We start from the raw sequence: 24715 nt of genomic DNA on the forward strand, positions 1-24715 counted from the left end.
AAACTCAGCGCCCCGAATAATACGGCTTTGGGGTAGGCCTAAAATAAATCGAATTCTTTAAATCATTTCAACATCAGAGACATGAGTCCAAACAGAACATTTTCACCCAATCAAGTGACCAGTATCCTAGCAACGGATGGTATGCGCTCGGCAATGAAGATTCTCTACAACGTGGGAAGAGTTTTAGCTACAATGTGGTTGTAACTTAACTCGCTGACAACAGTCTTTAGTGTGAGAAAGAACTACTGTTTAGAACTACGGATGCTACCATGGTCACGGTCAGTGGTGTTTTTCTTCTGTTTCATAAATATTGACATCGTTGACGGATTAGATAATGTTTTTGATCAAAATGTCTCATGTCGGTGCCGGTTTGTATAGGCTACATTAGAATGCAGTAACAGAGAAAAGGTACATAAACACGAACATCTACTTAGATGATGGAAAACGTAGTAGTTATCTATCATCAAAATGCTACAATTTCAAAGGTGTTGTCTTGATAGAGTGCCTTGAAAGCAACTGTCTCCTCTGGCAAATAGAAAACAGGTTGGAGATTGAAATACTTTTTTCCCGTCTTCACCAGAAAATATTTCAACTGAACTAAAGGGTCTGACACTTAGACTGAGCTTTAGGGTGAAAGACATATGCGAGTGCCAAAGAACCCCAACACCACCCCATCGGAGTTAGAGAGGAAGTGCATGCAAAATATCCATGCTCAACTCAGCAGACAACACAGACGAGGAGTGCGGCTTGGTGCAGTCCATGGGCATGGCCTCCCCTCCCCTCGCCGACGAAACCGACCTGGACAGGAAGAGCACGCTGCGGGTTACCCCCCGCCCCACAACAGCGGACCAGGAGGGAGCAGTCAGGGCGGTTAGACGCTCATGGGGGTCAGAGTTACGGAGAGGGAGGGGGAGGGGGAATTCTGTGGAGGAGAGCGCCAAGGGGAAAGCTCGCAGGATGTGGAAGTTTCTCAGCACTGGAATGAAGCAGAATGTGGACAAGGTAAAAAAAGATGGCACTGGGCGTCCCAAATGGCATCCGATTCCCTATAGACCATGTATAATTTACTATATAGGCAATAGGGTGCCATTATGGACGCATCCTCTCTCTTCAGTTGGAGGCATTGTTAAATGGGTAGGCGACATGTCTATTTATCCTAACTCTCTATCCCGCGTTCCTAGATAAGAAACGTCGATGTCAAGAGCGCTGTTCTCACCCATGGTCTGCAGCACGTACGTCATTTCCCTTGCAACGACCCTGTGCGCCACATGACCTACGGCAAGGGGGCGGCAGGGTTCATCAGCCTTCACAGGGAAGGCAGGGTTGTTATGTACCACCCAGACGGGCGTCTCCGTGACCTCCCACCCGCCTCTGTCTCTGTCCCCTACATGGGCCTAACCTCCACTCAGCTCCCTGGGCGTCTGGTGGGCTGGGGGCCCGGGGCAAGCCTCACGCTGCTTGACAGTGAGCTGCGCCCCCTAGCCAATGCTCTAGACCCTCTGGATGTGCGTGTTTGCCAAGTCACAGAGCAGTCCCTGGAGCTGGTGACAGCGGGGGCGGGGAACGTGTGTGTGTGGTGTCTGACTCACATGGTGTGCCGGGTGAGAGTGACGGAGGGTCTTGGGCGCCACAGCGTTTTTACCCAGCTGGCGTTGGCCCCCCCGGGCCCCGAGAGGCATCATAGGGCCTTTGTCGTTTACGGGAGAGCTGTGGTTGTCGTTGACCTCACTGCTGGGCGTGTTCTGGAGCACAAAAGGAACCTCCACCTACGGTAGATGTGTGTGTGTGTGTGTGTGTGTGTGTGTGTGTGTGTGTGTGTGTGTGTGTGTGTGTGTGTGTGTGTGTGTGTGTGTGTGTGTGTGTGTGTGTGTGTGTGTGTGTGTGTTCATGATTGTTGGACAATGGGCAGTTTTGGGCAAAATGTCACCTCAACTGATCTGCAGACAGAGTGAACATGCCTCTTTTCTTCAGGGATATCACTGCACTGGTGTACAGCTTTCATCTGGACTTTGTGGTCACTGCGTCCAAAGATGTTTCCATCAGAGTGTGGGGTCCTGACTGGGGACTTTGTATGGCGTTCGTAGGACACACTGGTGAGATAACCACTTGATTGGGGGAAAAAACCTTCCCTATGATTCCAGCTAGTCAAGTCAAGTGCATTCAACAAAGGTCACAACACTCTTTACGTGTGTGTATGTGTGTGTGTGTGTGTGTGTGCGCAGGTGTGGTGACCTCTCTGGCTTGCTGTCCGGAGTCTGGCCTGCTGCTCTCTGCCTCCCTGGATGGGACCCTGCGTTGCTGGAGCATGGAGGGGGGGGACCAGGTCCAGTGTTTCCCCATCGAAGGAGGGGAGCCCCCTCTGAGCCTGGGGGGTCCGATGATAGGGGGCACCTTCTTTACTTTCTCCCAGCAAGGAGTGGACTTCTGGACCATCAGCAGCCTGTATAATCTTCACTGCAGGCTGGGGGGGGACCTGGGTGGCCCCGTGAGACAGATAGTTGTTCCCTCTTGCCCCCTGCCCTACCCCTACCCCACCCGGGTGCTTTGCGTCAGCGGGGATAGTAACATCATGCTAGTGGCTGCTGAGACGGGCGCGGTCCTAACCTCCTTCGGTACTGGGCAGAGGGTAAGGTGCGCCGATTACTGCTTACACAAAGAGATTCTATTGGTCCTGACGGAGGGCGGAACATTGATCCGGGCCAGCACGCTGACCAACCCGGCGACGTGTGTGGATGAGTGGAAGGCACGAGGACAGGGTCCATGGCAGAGGGAGGAGCAGACGGATGGGGAGGGGGATCAGTGGATCGCAAAGCCAGGCCCAGCCTCCTGCATGGTGCTCTACAGCAACATAGCTGACGGACAGAGAGCGCTAGACGAGTGGAAGAGCCTGCAGGAGCAGAGATGCCAGAGACCCACGAACAAGAAACCTCTTCATGATGCCAAGAACCGGTAAGACCCCTCCTGTGTCCCTAATTTAGACTTGTGTTGATATTATTGACAGTCCCTTTATATTTAGATCATAAATCCCTCGGTAATTACCCAAACAAACACTCTATGTTTGAATCTGTTGACTCTGTTTTAATCTGTTACTAAATTAAGACAGGCTGTTGGATGAAGTTTCCCCTAGACGGTGTTCAGATTAGCATTTTTTGAGGTTAGTATTGGGAAAGGGGTAATCTTGCAAGATTTGAGTTCTGGATTAACCGAGATTAGGGGAGGGGAAACTGATCCTAGATCTTTATCTAGGGGAAACTTAACCCCGGAGCTCAAAATAGTGTGCCAACCATCCAAAGTTATGACTCCCTTATGACTACCCCTGGGACAGGTTCCTGGTAATGCTGGGGCACAATGGTGGCTGTGTGAGTGTGCTTATGCTGGATACAGGAAAGGTGCAGTACAGGACCCCCGCACACAACGGCCAGAAAATCACCTCCCTGCAGGCAGACCCTGAGAACAGCTACCTACTCACAGCCGGTATGCAGCACTCTATTGGCTCTATGGGATGATGATAATGATGATGATGATGATGGTGGTGGTAGTGGTGGTGATGACGGTGGTGGTGTTGATGATGCTGGTAATGATGATGATTGATGGTGGTGGTTGGTGGTGATGATGAGGGTGGTGATGGGGATGATGGTGATGGTGGTGATGATGGTGATCATCATCCCATTCTCTCCCTTTCATCAGGCGAGGACAAGGCAGTGCTGGTCTGGAGGGTGTTTCCCTATGCCCAGGAGTGTCTCAGCCTGCACTTGAACCTTTTCTGTGGGCATCCTCCGCTCTACTTGACCCTGTTGGGGCCTCTGCTGGCCCTAGCCTTCCAGGATCCCGATAGCGCCACCTACAGCCTGGTGCACTTCAGCCTGCTCAACCAGAGTCGCACTGACCATCCGCCCAGTGAGGACCATCTGGACTGCATTACGGGTGAGACAGTAACAGAATATACCGTTTAACAATATGCTGTGTTTTAGATACTATAGATCTGAGGCCGTATGAAACGTCTCAGAGTAGGAGTGCTGATCTAGGATCAGGTCAACATTGTCCATGTAATCTTATTCATTGTGTTAACAGTTGATGTTACTCTTCAATTACACAGACCCCAAAGCAAATCAGGGGGAGAAAAATTGGTTTATTCAAAGAGGAAAAATCATAGAGGTTGTGCTGAAATGTAGATGTTCATTCTCCCCTGTCCTCAGTGATTCTCTCCACAGAACAAAGAGACAGGATGTAGTTTTATACCCCGAACCCTAACCTGTGGTTCACCAATTAGAATTCCTGGCATTAAAATTGGGCCAATGGCCAGATAACGTGTATCCCATTTCAGGCCCGATATATAGACAATTTGGACCAATGAGAACTTGCCATGTAGCTATGAGTCCCGGACTGAAATTCCTCCCATGCTCTGACCCATTAATAAATAATAATTCCCTATTACAGAAAAAACACTATTTCCATTGATCATTAATTCCCTCTTGACCTTTAGTCCTCTGCGTTGTGTATTTATTTTCAAAATATTCTTGCAATTGTAATCTAAAACGCAAAACTGATCCTAAATCAGCACTCCTACTCTGACACACTTAATACATATGGCCCCTGAAACACTCAACAAGTTAATGTACCTCAAACTATACTGAATATAAATGCAACATGCAACAATTTCAAGGATTTTACTGAGTTACAGTTCATATAAGGAAATCTGTCAATTGAAATAAATTCATTAGGCCCTAATCTATGGATTTCACATGAATTGGCAGTGGCGCAGCCATGGTGGGCGTGTCCACCGGGGAGCCAGGCCCAGCCAGTCAGAATGAGTTTTCCCCAGAAAAGGAATTGTTACAGACAGAAATACTCCTCAATTTCATCAGGTGTCCTAGTGGCTGTCAGACGATCCTGCAGGTGAAGAAGCCAGATGTGGAGGTCCTGGGCTGGCGTGGTTACACGTGGTCTGCGGTTGTGAGGCCTGTTGGACATACTGCCAAATTCTCTAAAACTACATTGTGGCAGAGAACTTAACATTAAATACTCTGGCAACAGCTCTGGTGGACATTCCTACAGTCAACATGCCAATTGCACGCTCCTTCAAAACTTGAGATATCTGTGGCATTGTGTTGTGTGACAAAACTGCACATTTTAGAGTGGCCTTTTATTGTCCCCAGCACAAGGTGCATCTCTGTAATGATCATGCTGTTTAATCATCTTCTTGATATGCCACACCTGTCAGATGGATGGATTATTTTGGCAAGGCAGAAATGCTCATGTGTGTGAAATGTGTGTGTGTGTGTGTGTGTGTGTGTGTGTGTGTGTGTGTGTGTGTGTGTGTGTGTGTGTGTGTGTGTGTGTGTGTGTGTGTGTGTGTGTGTGTGTGTGTGTGTGTGTGTGTGTGTGTGTGTGTGTGTGTGTGTGTGTGTGTGAGAGTGCAGGGCTCTGTGTGTGCCATCAGCTCCGAGTGTTTGCCTCCAGCAGTCAGGATGGAACTGTTCGCATCTGGGATGAAGATAACCGCCTCCTCAGGTCAGTCAATGTGTTTGCGTGTGTCCCTAATGGGGGAAAACACGTGAAGTGTTCATCTTATGTGAAGTTAATGTGATAACATGAAAATACACATGTGAAAACGTGATCATATGGGAAGAGTTCCAAAAACACCTTTTCACATGATTTCACATGTGATTTTCCAGATGTGAAATCATGTGGTTTTTCTGTAAGTGGTGTGTGTGTGTTAGTCATTTCTGCAGTCCTTGTCCCTCTAAGAACCCTCCAGCTGAGTGCGGAGCCTGAGTGTCTGGCCTACAGTGGGCAGAGGGGAGATCTGCTCCTAGGCATCAGAGGGGACCTGTATAGGATCCGCTGTGCCCACCTGCTGCCACATGACTTCCAGCTACGGGTATACTGACTGGGGGGAGGGGGTGGTGAAGTACTGGGGAGAGGTGGTGAGGACAGACTGATGGTCCTAGTGTGGCTCAGGTGGTAGAGCACGGTGCTTGCAATGCCAGGGTCATGGGTTCGATTTTCGCAGGGGCCACCCATATGAAAATCGATGCACTCACTACTTACTATAAGTCGCGTTGGGTAAAAGTGTCTGCTAAATGGCTTATATATTAGAATGGGTCTTGGAGGGTGAATACGTGTTTAGGCATTTTCAGTGAGATGATGTAGTTAGGTTTAGCTCAATGCTTTCGAATAAGTGTGCTTACTGGGTAATGATACCTTTGCTGTGCCTGTGCTCTGTATACATCCATAGCTCCTGTCTACTGAGATGTCAGATCCTATCCCTGACTTGCCCATATCTCACACCTCAACAAGGACAAGCAAAACCACGTAAGCTACACTCCGTCTCAACCTATAATGTGACATAATGAACATCATAGACAAGTTATAACTAACTATAAGTTTGTTACAGTAAATGTGTATCAACAGTAAATCTATGGATTCCGTTTGCGCTGGTAAATCTACATATTTACTGGGATTTTGAGCCAAAATGTGTGATCTATAGATGAACCGTTTTTATTTACATCTATATAATAGTTATGTTACATTAACCGTAACCTAGACATTATTGAGTGTGTGTCGTGTTTTTTGCCCTACCATCAGGACTGTGGTCTCCCCCATACCAGGGAAACAACCCAACGGAAAGCAGGACATGACCAAAGATCCAGTGAGTTTACCCAGAATATGAAAGGGAGAGAGAGGAGAACGAGAGAAAGCTTTGAATGGAATTGAGTGTGAAGGAGTGTGGGGTAAAGTGAGCCATGTGTTACATTCAGCATCACTACATCAAAGGAAATATAGTATTCTTTCTAACAAAGATACACTACATGGCCAAAAGTATGCGGAGACCTGCTCGTCGAACATCTCATTCCAAAATCACGGGCATTTTCAATATTGTATTTATTTAACCTTTATTTAACTAGGCAAATCAGTTAAGAACAAATTCTTATTTACAATGACAGCCTACCAAAAGGCAAAAGGCCTCCTGCGGGGACTGGGGCCTGGGATTAAAATAAATAAATACAATATAAATATAGGACAAAACACACATCACAACAAGTGACACAACACAACACTACATAAAGAGAGACCTAAGACAACAACATAGCAAGGCAGCAACGCATGACGACACACCATGGTAGCAACACAACATAACAACAACATGGCAGCAACACAGCATGGCAGTAGGACAAAACATGGTGCAAACAGTATTGGGCCGAGACAACAGCACAAAGGGCAAGAAGGTAGAGGCAACAACACATCACACAAAGCTGTCAGTAAGAGTGTCCATGATTGAGTCTTTGAATGAAGAGATTGAGATAAAAATGTCCAGTTTGAGTGTTTGTTGCAGCTCGTTCCAGTCGCTAGCTGAAGCAAACTGAAAAGAGGAGTGACCCAGGGATGTGTGTGCTTTGGGGACTTTTAACAGCATGTGACTGGCAGAACAGGTTTTGTATGTGGAGGATGAGGGCTGCAGTAGATATCTCAGATAGGAGGGAGTGAGGCATAAGAGGGTTTTTATAAATAAGCATCAACCAGTGGGTCTTGCGACAGGTATACAGAGATGACCAGTTTACAGAGGAGTATAGAGTGTAGTGATGTGTCCTATAAGGAGCATTGGTGTCAAATCTGATGGCCGAATGGTTAAGCCGCTCGAGGGCACCCTTACCTGCCGATCTATAAATGATGTCTCCGTAATCTAGCATGGGTAAGATGGTCATCTGAATCAGGGTTAGTTTGGCAGCTGGGGTGAAAGAGGAGCGATTACAAATGAGGAAACCAAGTCTAGATTTAACTTTAGCCTGCAGCTTTGATATGTGCCTGTGGGAGGTGGGGCATTCTTCTTACCAAACCACATGACCTTTGTTTTGGAGGTATTCAGAACGAGGTTAAGGGTAGAGAAAGCTTGTTGGACACTAAAGAAAGCTTTGTTGAAGGGCATTTAACACAAACCCCGGGGAGGGGCCAGCTGAGTATAAGACTGTATCATCTGCATATAAATGGGTGATAGAGCTTCCTTCTGCCTGAGCTATGTTGTTGATGTAAATTGAGAAGAGCGTGGGGCCTTCGATCAAGCCTTGGGATACCTCCTTGATGACAGGCAGTGGCTGAGACAGCAGATTTTCTGACTTTATACACTGCACTCTTTGAGAGAGGTAGTTAGTAAACCAGCCCAAAGACTCCTCAGAGACACCAATACTCCTTGGTGTCTCGGCCCTCCTTGGTGCTCGGCCCACATGAATGGAATGGTCTACCGTATCAAAAGCTTTGGCCAAGTCAATAAAAATAGCAGCACAATATTACTTAGAATCAAGGGCAATGGTGACATCATTGAGGACCTTTAAAGTTGCAGTGACACATCCATACACTGAGCGGAAACTAGATTGCATACCAGAGAGAATACTATAGACATCAAAAAAGCCAGTCAGTTGATTATTGACAAGTTTTTCCAACACTTTTGATAAACAGGGCAAAATAGAAATAGGCCTATAACAGTTAGGATCAGCTTGATCTCCCCACGCTCTTCTCAAAGACCCACAGAGAGAGAACTGCTCCTTAAAGTAACTACCTTTGGCCTTCCGGATGTTTTATTTTTATTAATTTCATCTTTATTTAACCAGGTAGGCCAGTTGAGAACAAGTTCTCATTTGCAACTGCGACTTGGTCAATATAAAGCAAAGCAGTGCGACAAAAAACAACAGCACAGTTACACCTGGGATAAACAAAAGTACAGTCAATAACACAATAGAAAATCTATATAGAAAATCTACTCTGGATAGCCTGAGTGCACTTATTTCTCATTTGCCTGAACGATAGCCAGTCAGCCTGAGTATGTGTGTGCCGAGCCTTTCGCCAAATGCAATTCTTGAGGTGGAGTCATTCTGCAAGATCACGGTCGAACCAGGGGCGGAACCTGTTTTTAATTCTCATTTTCCTTATGGGGGCGTGTTTGTTAACAATACCACAAAAATACATCAAAAAAGAAGGTCCAAGCATCTTCGACAGAGGGGATCAAGCTGATACTATACCAGTTTACAGAGACCAGTTCATAAAGGAAGGCTTGCTCATTAAAGTTTTTTAGCAAGAGTCTATGACAAATCAGGACAGGTTGTTTCACTGAGCAGCCATTATAACACAGGCTGTAAAACAGTGATCGCTAAGGTCATTACAGAAAACACCAGACTGATACCTATCAGGATTATTTGTGAGGATAACATCGAGGAGAGGGCATTAATATAGATTTGGTCCCCCCTTTGCTGCTGTATTTGCTGCTGTAACAGCCTCCACTCTTCTACGAAGGCTTTCCACTAGATGTTGGAACATTGCTGCGGGGACTTGCTTCCATTCAGCCACAAGAGCATTAGTGAGGTCAGGCACTGACCTTGGGGCGATTAGGCCTGGCTGGCAGTCGGCGTTCCAATTCATCCCAAATGTGTTCAATGGGGTTGAGGTCAGGGCTCTGTTCAGGCCAGTCGAGTTCTTCCACACTGATCTCGACAAACCATTTCTTAATGGACCTCGCTTTGTGCACGAGAGCATTGTCATGCTGAAACAGGAAAGGGCCTTCCCCAAACTGATATCACAAAGTTGGAAGCACAGAATCGTCTAGAATGTCATCGAATGCTGTAGCGTTAATATTTCCCTTCACTGGAACTAAGGGGCCTAGCCCGAAACCATGAAAAACAGACCCAGACCATTATTCCTCCTCCACCAAACTTTACAGTTGGTACTATGCATTGGGGCAGGTAGCGTTCTCCTGGCATCCGCCAAACCCAGATTCGTCCATCAGACTGCCAGATGGTGAAACATAATTCGTTACTCCAGAGAAAGTGTTTCCACTGCTCCAGAGTCCAATGGCAGCGAGCTTTACACCACTCCAGCCAGCATTAGGCATTGCTCATGGTGATCTTAGGCTTAATCCACTAATTTCAAGGGTGTCCACATACTGCATATAAACTCTGGAAAAAAATAAACGCCCCTTTTGCAGGACCCTGTCTTTCAAAGATAATTTAAAAATCCAAATAACTTCACAGATCTTCATTGTAAAGGGTTCAAACACTGTTTCTCATGCTTATTCGTTGAACCGTAAACAATCAATGAACATGCACCTGTGGAACGGTTGTTAAGATACTAACAGCTTACAGATGGTATGCAATTAAGTTCATAGTTATGAAAATTTAGGACACTAAAGAGGCCTTTCTACTGACTCTGAAAAATACCAAAAGAAAGATGCCCAGGGTCCCTGCTCATCTGCGTGAATGTGCCTTAGGCATGCTGCAAGGAGGCATGAGGACTGCAGATAAGGCCAGGGCAATACATTTCAATATCCGTACTGTGAGACGCCTAAGACAGAGCTACAGGGAGACAGGACGGACAGCTGATCATCCTCGCAGTGCCAGTCCATGTGTAACAACACCTGCACAGGGTCGGTACATCTGAACATCACACCTGCGGGACAGGTACAGGATGGCAACAACAACTGCCTGAGTTACACCAGGAACGCACAATCCCTCCATCAGTGCTCAGACTGTCCGCAATAGGCTGAGAGAGGCTGGACTGAGGCCTTGCAGGCCTGTTGTAAGGCAGGTCCTCATCAGACATCACTGGCAACAACGTCGCTTATGGACACAAACAAACCATCGCTGGACCAGACAGGACTGCCAAAAAGTGCTCTTCACTGACGAGTCACAGTTTTGTCTCATCAGGGGTGATGGTTGGATTCGCGTTTATTGTCAAAGAAATGAGCGTTACACCGAGGCCTGTACTCTGGAGCGGGATTGATTTGGAAGTGGAGGGTCCGTCATGGTCTGGGGAGGTGTGTCACAAAATTATCGGACTGAGGTTGTTGTCATTGCAGGCAATCTCAACACTGTGCGTTACAGGGAAGACATCCTCCTCCCTCATGTGGTACCCTTCCTGCAGGCTCATCCTGACATAACCCATGCATAATCAAGCATGACAATACCACCAGCCATACTGCTCTTTCTGTCTGTGAGACAGGAATATCAGTGTTCTGCCACGGCCAGCGAAGAGCCCGGATCTCAATCCCATTGAGCACGTCTGGGACCTGTTGGATCAGAAGGTGAGGGCCCGGGCCATTCCCCTCAGAAATGTCCGGGAACTTGCAGGTGACTTGGTGGAAGAGTGGGGTAACATCTCACAGCAAGAACTAGCAAATCTGGCGCTGTCCATGAAGAGGAGATGCACTGCAGTACTTAATGCAACTGGTGGCCACAGCAGATACTGACTGTTACTTTTGACCCCCCTTTGTTCAGGGACACATTATTCCATTTCTGTTAGTCACATGCCTGTGGAACTTGTTCAGTTTGTTTCAGTTGTTCGATCTTGTTGTGTTCATACAAATATTTAAGTTTGCTGAAAATTAACGCAGTTGACAGTGAGAGGACATTTTTTTTTTGCTGAGTTTATATCAGGATGTTCTGTATCCCAGACAATTATCTGAATTAGTGTCAACATAACCGTTGTGAAGAAATTGCTTGTACAAAAATACTGGTCTCTTGGCACAACTTAACCCGGTTATTGGGTAAGTTGAGCATAGGGACAGGGTAAGTTGAGCATAGGGACAGTGATAGTGGTCAGCGAAATTCTTTATGTTTAGCAAGCTCAGACTCCGTGTCGTCACATAAGACCTTGTGTGCCTCTGCTACTCTATTACAGCTTCTCTTTCTCACATGTACATGTTTATTTTATTTTTTGTTTTGAGGTGTACTTTTTACCCCTTTTTTGTGATATCCAATTGGTAGTTACAGTCTTGTCCCATCACTGCAACTCCCATATGAACTCGGGAGTGGCGAAGGTCGAGAGCCATGCGTCCTCCTAAACACGACCCCGCCAAGCCACTCTGCTTCTTCACACACTGTCCACTTAACCCGGAAGCCAGCCGCCACACATGTGTTGGAAGAAACAGCAGGTGACCGAAGTCAGCGTGCATGCTCCTGGCCACCACAAGAAGTCACTAGAGCGCTATGTGACACACAGCCGGCTAAACCCTCACCTAACCTGGACGACGCTGGGCCAATTGTGTGCCGCCTCATGGGTCTCCCGGTCGTGGACGGCTGCGACACAGCCCGGGATCGAACCCGGATCTGTAGTGATGCCTCTAGCACTGCGATGCCATTGCCTTAGACCGATGTGCAACTCGGGAGGCCACAGGTACATGTCTTTTTTGTACCTCTTCAGAGTCATTCAGTCTTTTTTATTTTTTCATCCCTTGCTGCTGCTCGAATGGACCTATATTCTCCTCATACTTCCTTGGCTGTGCTCTCAAGAACCTCAAGGGGGGCTAGACCCCTGCTTCTTTTACATTTGTATAGAAAGGGCATGGTATCTGCTCTGTGACAATACAAATTCACTATCTTGAGTTTGTATACATGACACATTGCAAAAATACTATGCATATAGGGCCTGATTCAGACTTAGGAAATGTATGCCTTTCCTACGCACGCCTTTCCTAGCCACTTCTTAATAGTTGGTATTCAGACTTACCTTATGCAGGTGTGCAATGGGCTTGGCAGGGGTCATTCTCTTAAGCGCTGAATGTATTTAATTCAACCGCGGAAAACCCCTCCTACTTTCTGGCCAACAGATGTTCTTGTGGTGTTTTCATTCAATAGTGTTTTCAGTACATTTATCTAAAGCCATCCCTTTAAATTTGGTGTCTCAACAGACTCACTAGAAATATATGGAGAGAACTGTTCAGGATATTAGGGATGAATGAAAGAAAGCCATGTAAATACACGCATATTCATCTCTGTTTCAGCACCAATTGGTAGATGTAAAAAATGAACAGTAGTCCTATAAGTCGACCCTAATAATCTTCACTAATCATGGAACTGTGATGACAATGGTTCAGTCGTCATGAACCGTGCTGCAACTCCAGGTTTAAACTGCTTCCTACATGTGGTCTGACTTCCATAATGATTGAAATGGGCTACATGTCCCAAATTATTGCACAACTTGTAATATGTTAGGCTAATATGATCCACTGTTGCTAACGATCCTCAGGAACAACCACACAAACGTGAGGAAAGAAAGGTAACAAACAATGGAATGGAATGATGCAAAATGAGGAAACTGACAGGTAGTGACAGTTATAAATGTATCTGAGTATAACTGACGGTGGCTACTGGTAGTGTCTAATATTTAACATAATACAAATAGTGTTTTTTTTTTTTAAATACAGTGAAAAGTCTGAATATAATTAAAACATTCTAGAAATCATAAATCAACTCTGTAGGTTTGGTGCTATACTGTCATTTGTTCATGACTACAGAAGCCTATAATAATAATAATAATAATATATGCCATTTAGCAGACTATAACTTGGGTCACCAAATTTCCTCCCAAGTTAAAAGGCCAGCATTTCATAAACGTCATTGTGGAAAAGGTGACATGTCGACATGATTCAGTTTGCTGCCATATGACTGGTTTCACATTTGTCTCCAGCGTATACAAGGTAAAATAGATCTAAAACAATTGTCATTTATATTTACAATCCCCTTATCCAAACGGCTTACCTCGCTCTTATCAATAGTTGTTATCAATTTGTAAATTACAGTGCATGGAGAATGGTGTTATTTCTATCAGGAAAAAATAAGTAGATGTTGTCCCACTTGGAACCGACAGGTTATTCATTATTTCATTGCGCATTAAAGGTGGTGGAACTATGAGGGAATTAAGTCAAGGTTAGAATGCGGCGAATGTGTAGACACACCTCCACCACACATTCATTTCTTTGATCTCCACCCCCAACGAATAGCTGTTGAATAGCATGCTATTCTCATGCTTAAGCTAAAGGTCAGAATAAGCGTAGAGAGAAAAGTGTATAATCGGCCTATTATGCATAACACATTTGGACTACAGTGCATTCGGAAAGTATTCAGACCCCTTGACTTTTTCTACATTTTGTTACGTTACAACCTTATTCTTACCGCCTTGTACCTTCAATGCTGCAGAAATGTTTTTGGTACCCGTCCCCAGGTTTGTGCCTCGAGACAATCCTGTCTCGGAGCTCTACAGACAATTCCTACGACCTCGTGGCTTGGTTTTTGCTCTGACATGCACTGTCAACTGTGGGACCTTTATATAGACGGTGTGCCTTTCCAAATCATGTCCAATCAATAGAATTTACCACAGGTGGACTTTCAATCAGGTTTTCACTTTGTCATTATGGGTATTATTGTGTGTAGATTGATGAGTAACATTTTTGATTTAATTAATTTTTAGACTAAGACTGTAACGTAACATAATGCAGGAAAAAGGGAAAGGGCTCTGAATACTTTCCAAATGCACTGTACAAATACAACTACATTTACATTTACATTTAAGTAATTTAGCAGACGCTCTTATCCAGAGCGACTTACAAATTGGTGCAACTACAAAGATACACTTTAATACTAGGTTTAGGACCTCATTTTGTAGCTTATAAAGACCCCAACTGATGTATAAAATATTCTTAAAACAATCTACTTTGGTTTAGATACAAGCATCATGAAATCTATTTGGGACTTATCTTGCTTACCACTTTTCTTCCATGTGGTTTCCTTCTTCACAGACTCCTTTCATTTTTTATTGAACCTTTATTTAACTTAGGCAAGTCAGTTAAGAACCAATTCTTACTTACAACGACGGCCTCGGAACAGTGGGTTAGCTGCCTTTTTCAGGGGCAGAACGACAGATTTTTACCTAGTCAGCCTGGGGGATTTGATCTAGCAACCTTGTGCTTACTGGCCCAATGCTCTAACTACTAGGCTAGCTGCCGCTAAATATTTGGTCACATTCATTTTGTGTATGGTTTCCTAGAAACAAGGGGTAGCTCAACTAAACCTTTGGCTCAATGTACCCCACTCTCCACTACTGCTATTTTCATTTTAGGTTTGATCAGTTAAGGCCAATGTGTGTGTTCCCATACCTAATGTGCCAGTGGTGTAATGACAGTTTTTCCACCCACTCCCTGTCCCTCAGGAGTATGAGGTGCTGCTGGCTCGAAACAGAGACCTGGCCTCACTCCAGGAAGGCACCACAGAGAGAAGGAAGAGGAAACCTCCCACCACGCTGAAAACCAGGAAGGAGGCCTTCGACCGCTATATGAAGATCGTCTACAGCCAGCCCCTCAACATTAAGGTTCCTTATACTGAGAACAATTAGCTACAAGATGATTGGGGTAGGAATGTACTCTGCCAAGTGGAGTCAGAGAGATGATGAAAGCAATATGTGCCCTTTTGTTGGATGTAGAGAGAAGAACCAATAACCTCACCTATAATAGAATGTTTTATGTGAAAGGACAAATGTCATTACTTGAGAGTGGGAATGCATTGTAGATATGCAGACTAATGAACGTCTGTTCTGATTATATCTCAGATTGGGGATGAGGACATGTTTGACCTTCATGCAGCTCTGTTTCCTCCAAAACTACCTGACCGTCGACCATTCACCCCACCCACCTTAAGGAATGGCTTCTTCCCAAACCCTAACTTGGCCAAGCCCCTGCCACCCATAACCAAGCCAGGGCAGGTGAGGGCCGCTGGTTCAGTTTAGCATATCTGTCTGCTGTCCCTCTACTTCCTGAAGCTAAGTAATAGATAGATTGAGACGAAGAAACCACACCTACCTTAGTCCTCTGTCTGTCCCTTTGCAGGACGAGGAGCTAGAGCCAGCCCCAGCACAGAGCAATCCGGTGGGCTTCATCCCTAACTCTGTGCTAGTGGGCCAGCTGTGGCCAGACGTTGTGGTGGAAAACACAATCCCCAAGCAAACATTCAAACTGAGGGATGAGCAGGACTATGAGGAGGAAGTGAGAGGATATTTACAGAGACCAGATTCGGGATCAGTTTTGCCTTCTAGATCACAGTGTATAAGATTACATGGACATGGGGAGCTGATCCTAGATCAGCACTCCTACTCTGATATGCTTGTTACATATGTCCTCAGAAGAGGAGAATCGGTGTATGTTGTGTGACAAGATTGAGAGAATTTCAAATAGGTTGTTGGTTTGGTTTTCCTCACAGGGTGATACTGAAGAAGTTCAGTTTCTGTTGTATGAGAGCGATGAGGAACTGGACATAGGTTCCCCCATACAGCTGGTGAAGAAAGAGAAGAGCCCCCCACCTCCCACTCCAAAGAAGCCAGCCTACGTAATGAGGGTGAGTGGTGTATTAGCAACGCACATGCCCCGCCCACCTTTGGATCTCTTATTTTCAGCCATCCATTTCCTGTGTTTGAAGGGTGCAAAATCCACTTATCAGTGAAATATGACTGGATTGATGGCTTTGATTTTACTCTTGCGACACTTTCCCACTCTTGCCTGTGCCATTCCCGTTAACGTAGCGACGGCGGAAACGTTTGTAATGACCTGTCAAACTCACTCCGGTAATGATTGAAATGGGATCAGTGGAATACATTGGCCTTCCGTTGCATCTACAGGAACTCTAACGCTTCGTCAGGGATTTAGCGCACTGTCTCGACACTTACATCACAAGAAAGAGAAGAAAGATCACTTTATTTTGGTGAGTGTTCTTTTTTGAATGATTTAGTACAGTTGAAATGTTTAATTCGATGTGCTGAAATTAAAGCAACTTCCAAAAATGAGCACTCGGATTATGGTGATACTATGTCTGATCTCGCAAACAGAGTAAAGTATGTTTAGATAGGTGTGAACTAGAGCCGAGCGTTATGATTTTAAATTGCGTGGGTATCCTTCTCTTGACACACTGGTTGAATTATGCAAGAGAACATGACAACTGTATTAATGAGGAAGTCTAGAAAGTGCAGGTGAGTGCAGGTAGGCCTAGAGATAGCAAGTTTTTGGTGGGGGCAACCCTGTTCCTCCCCTTTATTTTAATTTATTCGTGTATGCAAATACGCATAGCGTATATATGCAAATCAGGCAAATACAATTTTCTTTAATTGATCACAAAGTAATACAATAATACCTGATGTACTGTTAGGTTCTAAATAAACAGAGTGAAAACTCTAGTAAAGCTTTAACCAAGTTTATTCACCCACTGGGTCACACAGCTGCATAAGACAAAGACATGATACTTTCTATTAAATCGATTCCATTCCAGCCATTACTAATCAAAATCAAATGTATTTATATAGCCCTTCTTACATCAGCTGATATATCAAAGTCCAGTACAGAAACCCAGCCTAAAACCCCAAACAGCAAGCAATGCAGGTGTAGAATGCAGGTGTGGACTATGAGCCTGTCCTCCCTTCACCAGCCTTCTTTGGTATCGGGGCTGCATGAAGGGCAGCTGTCATGTGCTCATGGCCCATATCCACAAAGAGTCTCAGAGTAGGAGTGCTGATCTAGGATCTTTGCATATAATGTTATTTATTATGATTTAATATACAAAACTGATCCTAGATCAGCACTCATACTCTGAGAGGTTTTGTGGATACAGCCCCAGGTCTGATGAATGTTTGTGTTCCCCTCCTAGGCTCCAAAGGCTGTCCCTCCCACTAAGATACCCAAACTGCCGACCCCACCTCCCCCTAGAACCCCAACACCACCCCGCACACCCACCCCCGAGATCCCAGGATTCCTTAAACAGTTTGTGGATGAGGACTGGTTCAAGGATATCTACCAAGACCAAAGGGTGAGTCTTTTTTAGCTGAAGCAAGCACACCATTTTCATCCCAAAAAACGAATTATTCTACTGGGGAATTTTCTTTTCCTTAGAAACCCTGTAAATCAGTTGTATTCAAAGTATGGGTCGCGTGGGAACTGCAGTGGGGTCACCCCCCCCCCAAAAAAATAAGAGTACAGGTTATTGTATAGGACAATATACAAATGTTTTTGAGAAAGATAAGGAAAAACACAACTTTACTGAGTAAATGTATAAATTAATTTATTTTTATTTGATAAGAGATGGAAATGTAATGAATTGAAGGTTATTTGTTGATGTAAAAAGATCAAGATTGTGTCATTATTTTGAGGGTGGGGTGGGGTCATGAGAAATTCGGGCAAAAGAAAGTCCCAGTTGAAAAAGTTTGAATACCACTGCTGTAATTTATCAGCTGCTCCTGTAGGTTATTGTTGTCTGTCTTTTCTCTGTCAACAGGAAGTTTGCGTCCCAGATGCACCCTATTCCTTATTTAGTGCACTACTTTTGACAAGAGCCCCCATTGAGCTCTGATGAAAACTATTGCACTACATAGAGAATAGGGTGCCATTTGGGACTAGGACAATGAGACTAATGTTTTGGTGGTGTTCCTGCGTGTGTGAAGTGTATCAGGCAGTCCCTGTGTCCTGAGGAGTTCTCCATGCAGATTCTGGACTACATGCAGAGTTGTGGTGCCCAACTAAAGATGAGGATGCTGAGCGCGCTGATCACTTTACACAGACAGGGGGAGCTAGGTAACACAGGCAAGATCAGCAAGGGGCTTATGGGTTCTCTACGCAACAACACCTCATCAAATATGGTATGTCCTCTCTTGTTGAATTTGGTATGCTGTTTAATGTTTGAATCTGTTTTTTTTCCGCCATTGTGAATTTGGATTTTAAACCATGTCTGGGTTTGTGTGTATGTTGTGTGCTTCAGTCTGATGAGGAGCAGCGAGTGGTGAGTGAAATACTCAACGTGTTGGTGTGTCTGGGTCCTGAAAGCCATGAGATCATCGTGGAGCTCCTCACTCTACTGGCCCACAAAGAACTGGGACTACAGTGAGTCTATGCCGCACCAGTCTTTGTCTATACTCACTTTCATTGACGTCACCATAGTAAATCCTCAACTCTGCTTCCCTGTATTGGTGAATGCTGAGCTCTGATTCATCTAGCTGTGATAGTGAGTGCCCTTGTCAAATGTAGTGCAATATATAGGCAATAGGGTGCCATTTGGGTTGCAACCAGTGAATGGTGACCTCTAACTCTGTGTGTCTGGTCCTCCTGTTGGCAGGAAAACAGTGATGTGCCTGCTGCAGGTGATGGGCGTGGAGGATGCTGACCCGTGGCTCGCCATGGAGATGGATCCCTGGGACTCCATGGTCCAGGACCTTCCTGATTCCTGGAAGAGCCTGGGAGAGATGGCTGCAGAGTGGCTGCACTCCTGGACCTCAAAATACAAGGTCATCATTTATTAGATTTATATATTGCTTCTCCAGATGCTCAAAGCTCTTACATAGTAATGGGAAACTCACCTCACCGCCAATAAAAAAATAAGTCGAAGGAGAAGAGCAGGTGCAGGAGGAATTAATCAGCAATGCACTGCTCTGGGCTGCCAATGTCCTTTTCATTGACCCTAACACCTCTAAATATGAGCAGATGAGGTCTCATATGAGCATATGAGATTACTGGCAAGCGCAGTGTGGCGCAACTGGTTCCCAAACTGGTTCTTGCCTGTTTAACATGGTAGTTCTGCCAAGCAATATCTGGGATAGGAGGCTGGTGAGGAGAGGATGGCTCATAAAAATGACTGGAAAGGAGTTAATGGAATGGTATCAGACATATGGAAACCATGTTTGACACCATTCCATAATTCCGTTACAGCCATTACTATGAGCCCGTCTGACTTCTAATGCCACCAGCAACCACTGATATCTGGTCTCCCCTCTCTTTGATCTGCAGGGCCAGAACAGGTCTCTGTTCCTGAAGAATGCAGGGAAGAACCTCTTCACCCCAGTGGATGTGCTCAACTACTTCTGCTCTGTCAAAAGGGATATGTTTTTGAAGGCGCAGACTGTCCCACCAGAGGGGCGCAAAGACACAGTATTGCGTCTCCCTGAATCCTCCAGGTACCAGACAGATGTACCCCCCATCACGTAAACAAATGTCACATACCTCACCTTTTTAGCTCGTAGCGCAATTTTCTGACGCATTGCTTCGTTGTGTGCGTGCATTCTTATCTAGATCTAAGCCAATCCATCGTCTTGGAGAGACCTACAGCATGTCCAGGATACGCAAGCCTCCAGGTAAGGTTTAGCCCTCCGTGGTATGGTGAACAGAATATCCATTCAATCAATAGCTCTTAACAACCATCTCAGCATAGAGCTTGTATATAGTGCATTCGAAAAGTATTCAGACCCCTTGACTTTTTCCACATTATGTTACAGCCTTATTCTAAAATGTAAATCATTTTCTTTCTTCATCAATCTACACACAATAGTCCATAATGACAAAGTAAAAATAGTTTTTCAGACATTTGTGCAAATTTCTAGAATATATATATTTTTAATATTATATTTACATAAGTATTCAGACCCTTTACTCAGTACTTTGTTGAAGCGCCTTTGGCAGCGATTACAGCCTCGAGTTGTCTTGGGTATGATGCTACATGCTTGGCACACCTGTATTTGGGGAGTTTCTCCCATTTTTCTCTGCAGATCCTCTCAAGCTCTGTCAGGTTGGATGGGGTGAGTTGCTGCACAGCTATTTTCAGGTCTCTCCAGAGATGTTCGATCGGGTTCAGGTCCGGGCTCTGGCTCGGCCACTCAAGGACATTCAGAGACTTGTCCCGAAGCCACTCTTGCGTTGTCTTGGCTGTGTGCTTAGGGTCGTTGTCCTGTTGGAAGGTTAACCTTGGTCCCAGCCTGAGGTTCTGAGCACTCTGGATCAGGTTTTCATCAAGGATCTCTCTGTACTTCGCTCCGTTCATATTTCCCTCGCTCCTGACTTGTCTCCCAGTCACTGCCACTAAAAAACATCCCCACAGCATGATACTGCTACCACCATGCTTCACCGTAGGGATCGTGCCAGGTTTCCTCCAGACGTGACTCCAGACAAGAGGTCACTGTCCTTCTTAGTTGTCCGGTCTGCATTGGGTGTTCATTCCTCAGAACAGCTACTTAGCTGTACCAGTGATTGTCTGAGAGGGGACTTATCCTCTCTCCACCTCAGGGAGATAGTCAAAGTTCCAAACCACTTTACATGCGCCTCTGCAGACTGGCGATGTCCTGGTCTGGTACAGTAGGTGAGTTCATTTTTTTCACCTCGTGTTGAGGTTCAAAGTTCCAACCATGTCAGATGTGTAGCGACCGCTCTACTCTTTTCTAGTCTTAAGTTAATTTCATTACCAAGGCTTTTTATGACCTCACTCGGGGCGTGGCTACTTAACTTCTATTTATATCCTTTGCACATGATCTCTTATGACTCCTAAAATCACATTCCTAGCTTAACAACAATACATTCCTCATATGCACAACATATTGGTTGGAAACTTGACAGATAAAGGGGTATCCTTTCCAAGTTACAGTATTTCGTCCATACAGTTTTTAATGACATCACAAAATGAAAAACAATATAATATTAGTTTTCTTCATCTCCCCACTGATCATTCCCCACATTCTTTATGTTAGAATTATTGTTCCATTATTCACTTTTTGGACATTAGAGTTTCAGGTGGGTAAAAGTCTCTGGAGACAAAGGGATATTCCTTTAGCCAATACTGGAGGGTAGAGAGCAAGTCCTCTTCTGCTTAATTTACAACCAGGTGTGGAGGGTCAAACCCCCCCCCCCCCACACTAGTTCCCTCCTCCCGTCTGCGGGTGAGAGAAGGTCTGGTTATTGTCAGCAATTGCCAAGCTGATCTGACCCATTGTGATCTTCACAAGACAGTCATGACTGTGGCAAGTTTCCTCCAGATGTGACGCTTGGCATTCAGGCCAAAGAGTTCAATCTTGGTTTCATCAGACCAGAGAATCTTGTTTCTCATGGTCTGAGAGTCTTTAGGTGCCTTTTGACAAACTCCAAGTGGGCTGTCATGTGCCTTTTACTGAGGAGTGGCTTCTGACTGGTCACTCTACCATAAAGGCGTGATTGGTGGAGTGCTGCATAGATGGTTGTCCTTCTGGGAGGTTCTCCACAGATGAACTCCGGAGCTCTGTCAGAGTGGCTATCGGGTTCTTGGTGACCTCCCTGACCAAGAAGGCCCTTCTCCCCCAATTGCTCAGTTTGGCCGGGCGACCAGCTCTAGGAAGAGTCTTGGTAGTTCCAAACTTTTACCATTTAAGAATGATGGAGGCCACTGTGTTCTTGGGGACCTTCAATGCTGCAGAAATTGTTTGGTACCCTGTCTCGACACAATTCTGTCACAATTCCTTCAACCTCATGGCTTGGTTTTTGCTCTGACATGCACTGTCAACTGTGGGACCTTATATAGACAGGTGTATGTCTTTCTAAATCATGTCCAATCAATTAAATGTACCGCAGGTGGACTCCAATCAAGTTGTAGAAACATTTCAAGGATGATCAATGGAAACAGGATGCACCTGAGCTCAATTTCGAGTCTCATAGCAAAGGGTCTGAGTACTTACAGTTGAAGTCGGAAGTTTACATACACTTAGGTTGGAGTCATTAAAACTCGTTTTTCAACCACTCCACAAATTTCTTGTAAACAAACTATTGTTTTGGCAAGTCGGTTAGGACATCTACTTTGTGCATGACACAAGGAATTTTTCCAACAATTGTTTACAGACAGATTATTTCACTATAATTCACTGTATCACAATTCCTGTGAGTCAGAAGTTTACATACACTAAGTTGAGTGTGCCTTTAAACAGCATGGAACATTCCAGAAAATGATGTCATGGCTTTAGAAGTTTCTGATAGGCTCAGTTACATAATTTGATTCAATTGGAGGTGTACCTGTGGATGTATTTCAATGCCTACCTTCAAACTCGGTGCCTCTTTGCTTGACATGATGGGAAAATCTAAAGAAATCAGCCAAGACCTCAGAAAAAAATTGGAGACCTCCACATGTCTTGTTCATCCTTAGGAGCAATTTCCAAATGCCCGAAGGTACCACATTCATCTGTACAAACAATAGTAAGCAAGTATAAACACCATGGGACCACACAGCCGCCATACCGCTCAGGAAGGAGACGCGTTCTGTCTCCTAGAGATTAAGTACTTTGTTGCGAAAAGTGCAAATCAATCCCAGAACAACAGCAAAGGACATTGTGAAGATGCTGGAGGAAACAGGTTCAAAAGTATCTATATCCACAGTAAAATGAGTCCTATATCAACATAACCTGAAAGGCTGCTCCTCAAGGAAGAAGCCACTGCTCCAAAACCTCCATCCAAAACTGCACATGGGGACAAAGGCCATGCTTTTTGGAGAAATGTCCTCTGGTCTGATGAAACAAAAATAGAGCTGTTTGGCCATAATGACCATCGTTATGTTTGGAGGAAAAAGCGGGAAGCTTTCAAGCCGAAGAACACCATCCCAACCGTGAAGCACGGGGGTGGCAGCATTATGTTGTGGGGGTGCTTTGCTGCAGGAGGGACTGGTGCACTTCACAAAATGGATCACATCATGAGGACAAAAAGTTATGTGGATATATTGAGGCAACATCTCAAGACATCAGTCAGGAAGTTAAAGCTTGGTCGCAAATGGGTCTTCCAAATGGACAATGACCCCAAGTATACTTCCAAAGTTGTGGCAAAATGGCTTAACAAAGTCAAGGTATTGAAGTGGCCATCACAAAGCCCTGACCTCAGTCCTATAGAACATTTGTGGGCAGAACTGAAAAAGCGTGTGCGAGCAAGGAGGCCTACAAATCGGACTCAGTTACACCAGCTTTGTCAGGAGGAATGGGCCAACATTCATCCAACTTATTGTGGGAAGCTTGTGGAAGGCTACCCAAAATGTTTGACCCAAGTTAAACTATTTAAAGGCAATACTACCAGATACTAATTGAGTGTATGCTAATTTCTGACCCACTGGGAATGTGATGAAATGAATAAAAGCTGAAATAAATCATTATCTCTACTATTATTCTGACATTTCACATTCTTAAAATAAAGTGGTGATCGTAACTGACCTAAAACAGGGAATTCTTACTTGGATTAAATGTCAGGAATTGTGAAAAACTGAGTTTAAATGTATTTGACCAAGGTGTATGTAAACTTCCGACTTCAACAGTATGTAAATAAGGTCTTTCTGTTTTTTTAATCTTTAATACAATTGCAATATTTTCTTAACCTGTTTTCGCGTTGTCATTATTGGGTTTTGTGTGTCGATTGATGAGGAACAGTTAAAAATATATACATCTTTTTTTTTAGAATAATGCTGTAAAGTCAAGGGGTCTGATCTTAGTCTATTTTATTTCAAAACAGGTGTGATCTTGCCCCCTCTCCCAAACCGCCCTGTCCTCATGGGCTTCAACCCGTTCCTCACCCTGCCCCTGCCGAGGGTCAGCCTGTCCCCCTTTCCTTTCCCTGTGGACCAGCACTGTTTGAAGGCCTCCCCGCGACGTTACTTCATCCTGGAGCGCTCCTATGTACACTACTATAGATGACACAGCCTCCCAGGCAGCAAGATATTATTCCCCGCACCCAAGACTTTTCCCTTTCCCCCGACAAAGACCAGCCAAACAGATATACTCTTGTTTGAATTAAACATCTCTTGTATAGATCTTTTTTTATTGTATATCACTTGATTCACTCATTACAAATAAAGTTTGAATGACTGTAAACGTCTGTAAAAATTAAACTGTTGTGTGTTGTTCCATGGACAACATGGACGCGATATGAACTGATATGCCAGAGATATTTTGTTTATTGTTTGCTTTAATATAAATATAAGCTTATATTGCAGTTTGGAAAATATACAGTACTGTGCAAAAGTATTAGGCAGGTGTGAAAAAAATCTGTAAAGTAAGAATGCTTTCAAAAATAGACATGTTAATAGATTATATTTATCAATTAACAAAATGCAAAGTAAGTGAACAGAAGACAAATCTAACAAGGCCCAAACATCTTGGAGAACTA

General features: G+C 44.7%; 1 protein-coding gene across 1 annotated transcript; it reads left to right on the forward strand.

Annotated features, from left to right (window-relative positions):
- Positions 1-115: 115 nt before the first annotated feature.
- Positions 116-24360, forward strand: wdr97 (WD repeat domain 97). The gene is made up of 22 exons (XM_035760684.2): positions 116-278; positions 581-1002; positions 1182-1771; positions 1972-2093; positions 2223-2949; positions 3326-3474; positions 3688-3924; positions 5421-5511; positions 5749-5881; positions 6239-6315; positions 6589-6652; positions 14971-15129; positions 15367-15519; positions 15644-15799; positions 16014-16148; positions 17448-17606; positions 18238-18432; positions 18552-18673; positions 18906-19074; positions 19574-19740; positions 19856-19917; positions 24062-24360. Exons 2-22 carry the CDS (start codon positions 709-711, stop codon positions 24241-24243), a joined length of 4143 nt encoding a protein of 1380 aa, XP_035616577.1. The 5' UTR covers positions 116-278; positions 581-708; the 3' UTR covers positions 24244-24360.
- The last annotated feature ends 355 nt before the right edge of the window (positions 24361-24715 follow it).

Source organism: Oncorhynchus keta, chromosome 4 (genome assembly GCF_023373465.1).
Source record: "Oncorhynchus keta strain PuntledgeMale-10-30-2019 chromosome 4, Oket_V2, whole genome shotgun sequence".
NCBI lineage: Eukaryota > Metazoa > Chordata > Actinopteri > Salmoniformes > Salmonidae > Oncorhynchus > Oncorhynchus keta.

Coding starts and splice junctions, on each gene's coding strand:
- wdr97 (XM_035760684.2), top strand. CDS start 709: ATGCTCAACTCAGCAGACAACACAGACGAGGAGTGCGGCTTGGTGCAG. Junction 3,925..5,420: donor CCATCTGGACTGCATTACGG/GTGAGACAGTAA, acceptor GTGAGAGTGCAG/GGCTCTGTGTGTGCCATCAG. Junction 5,512..5,748: donor GAAGATAACCGCCTCCTCAG/GTCAGTCAATGT, acceptor TGTCCCTCTAAG/AACCCTCCAGCTGAGTGCGG.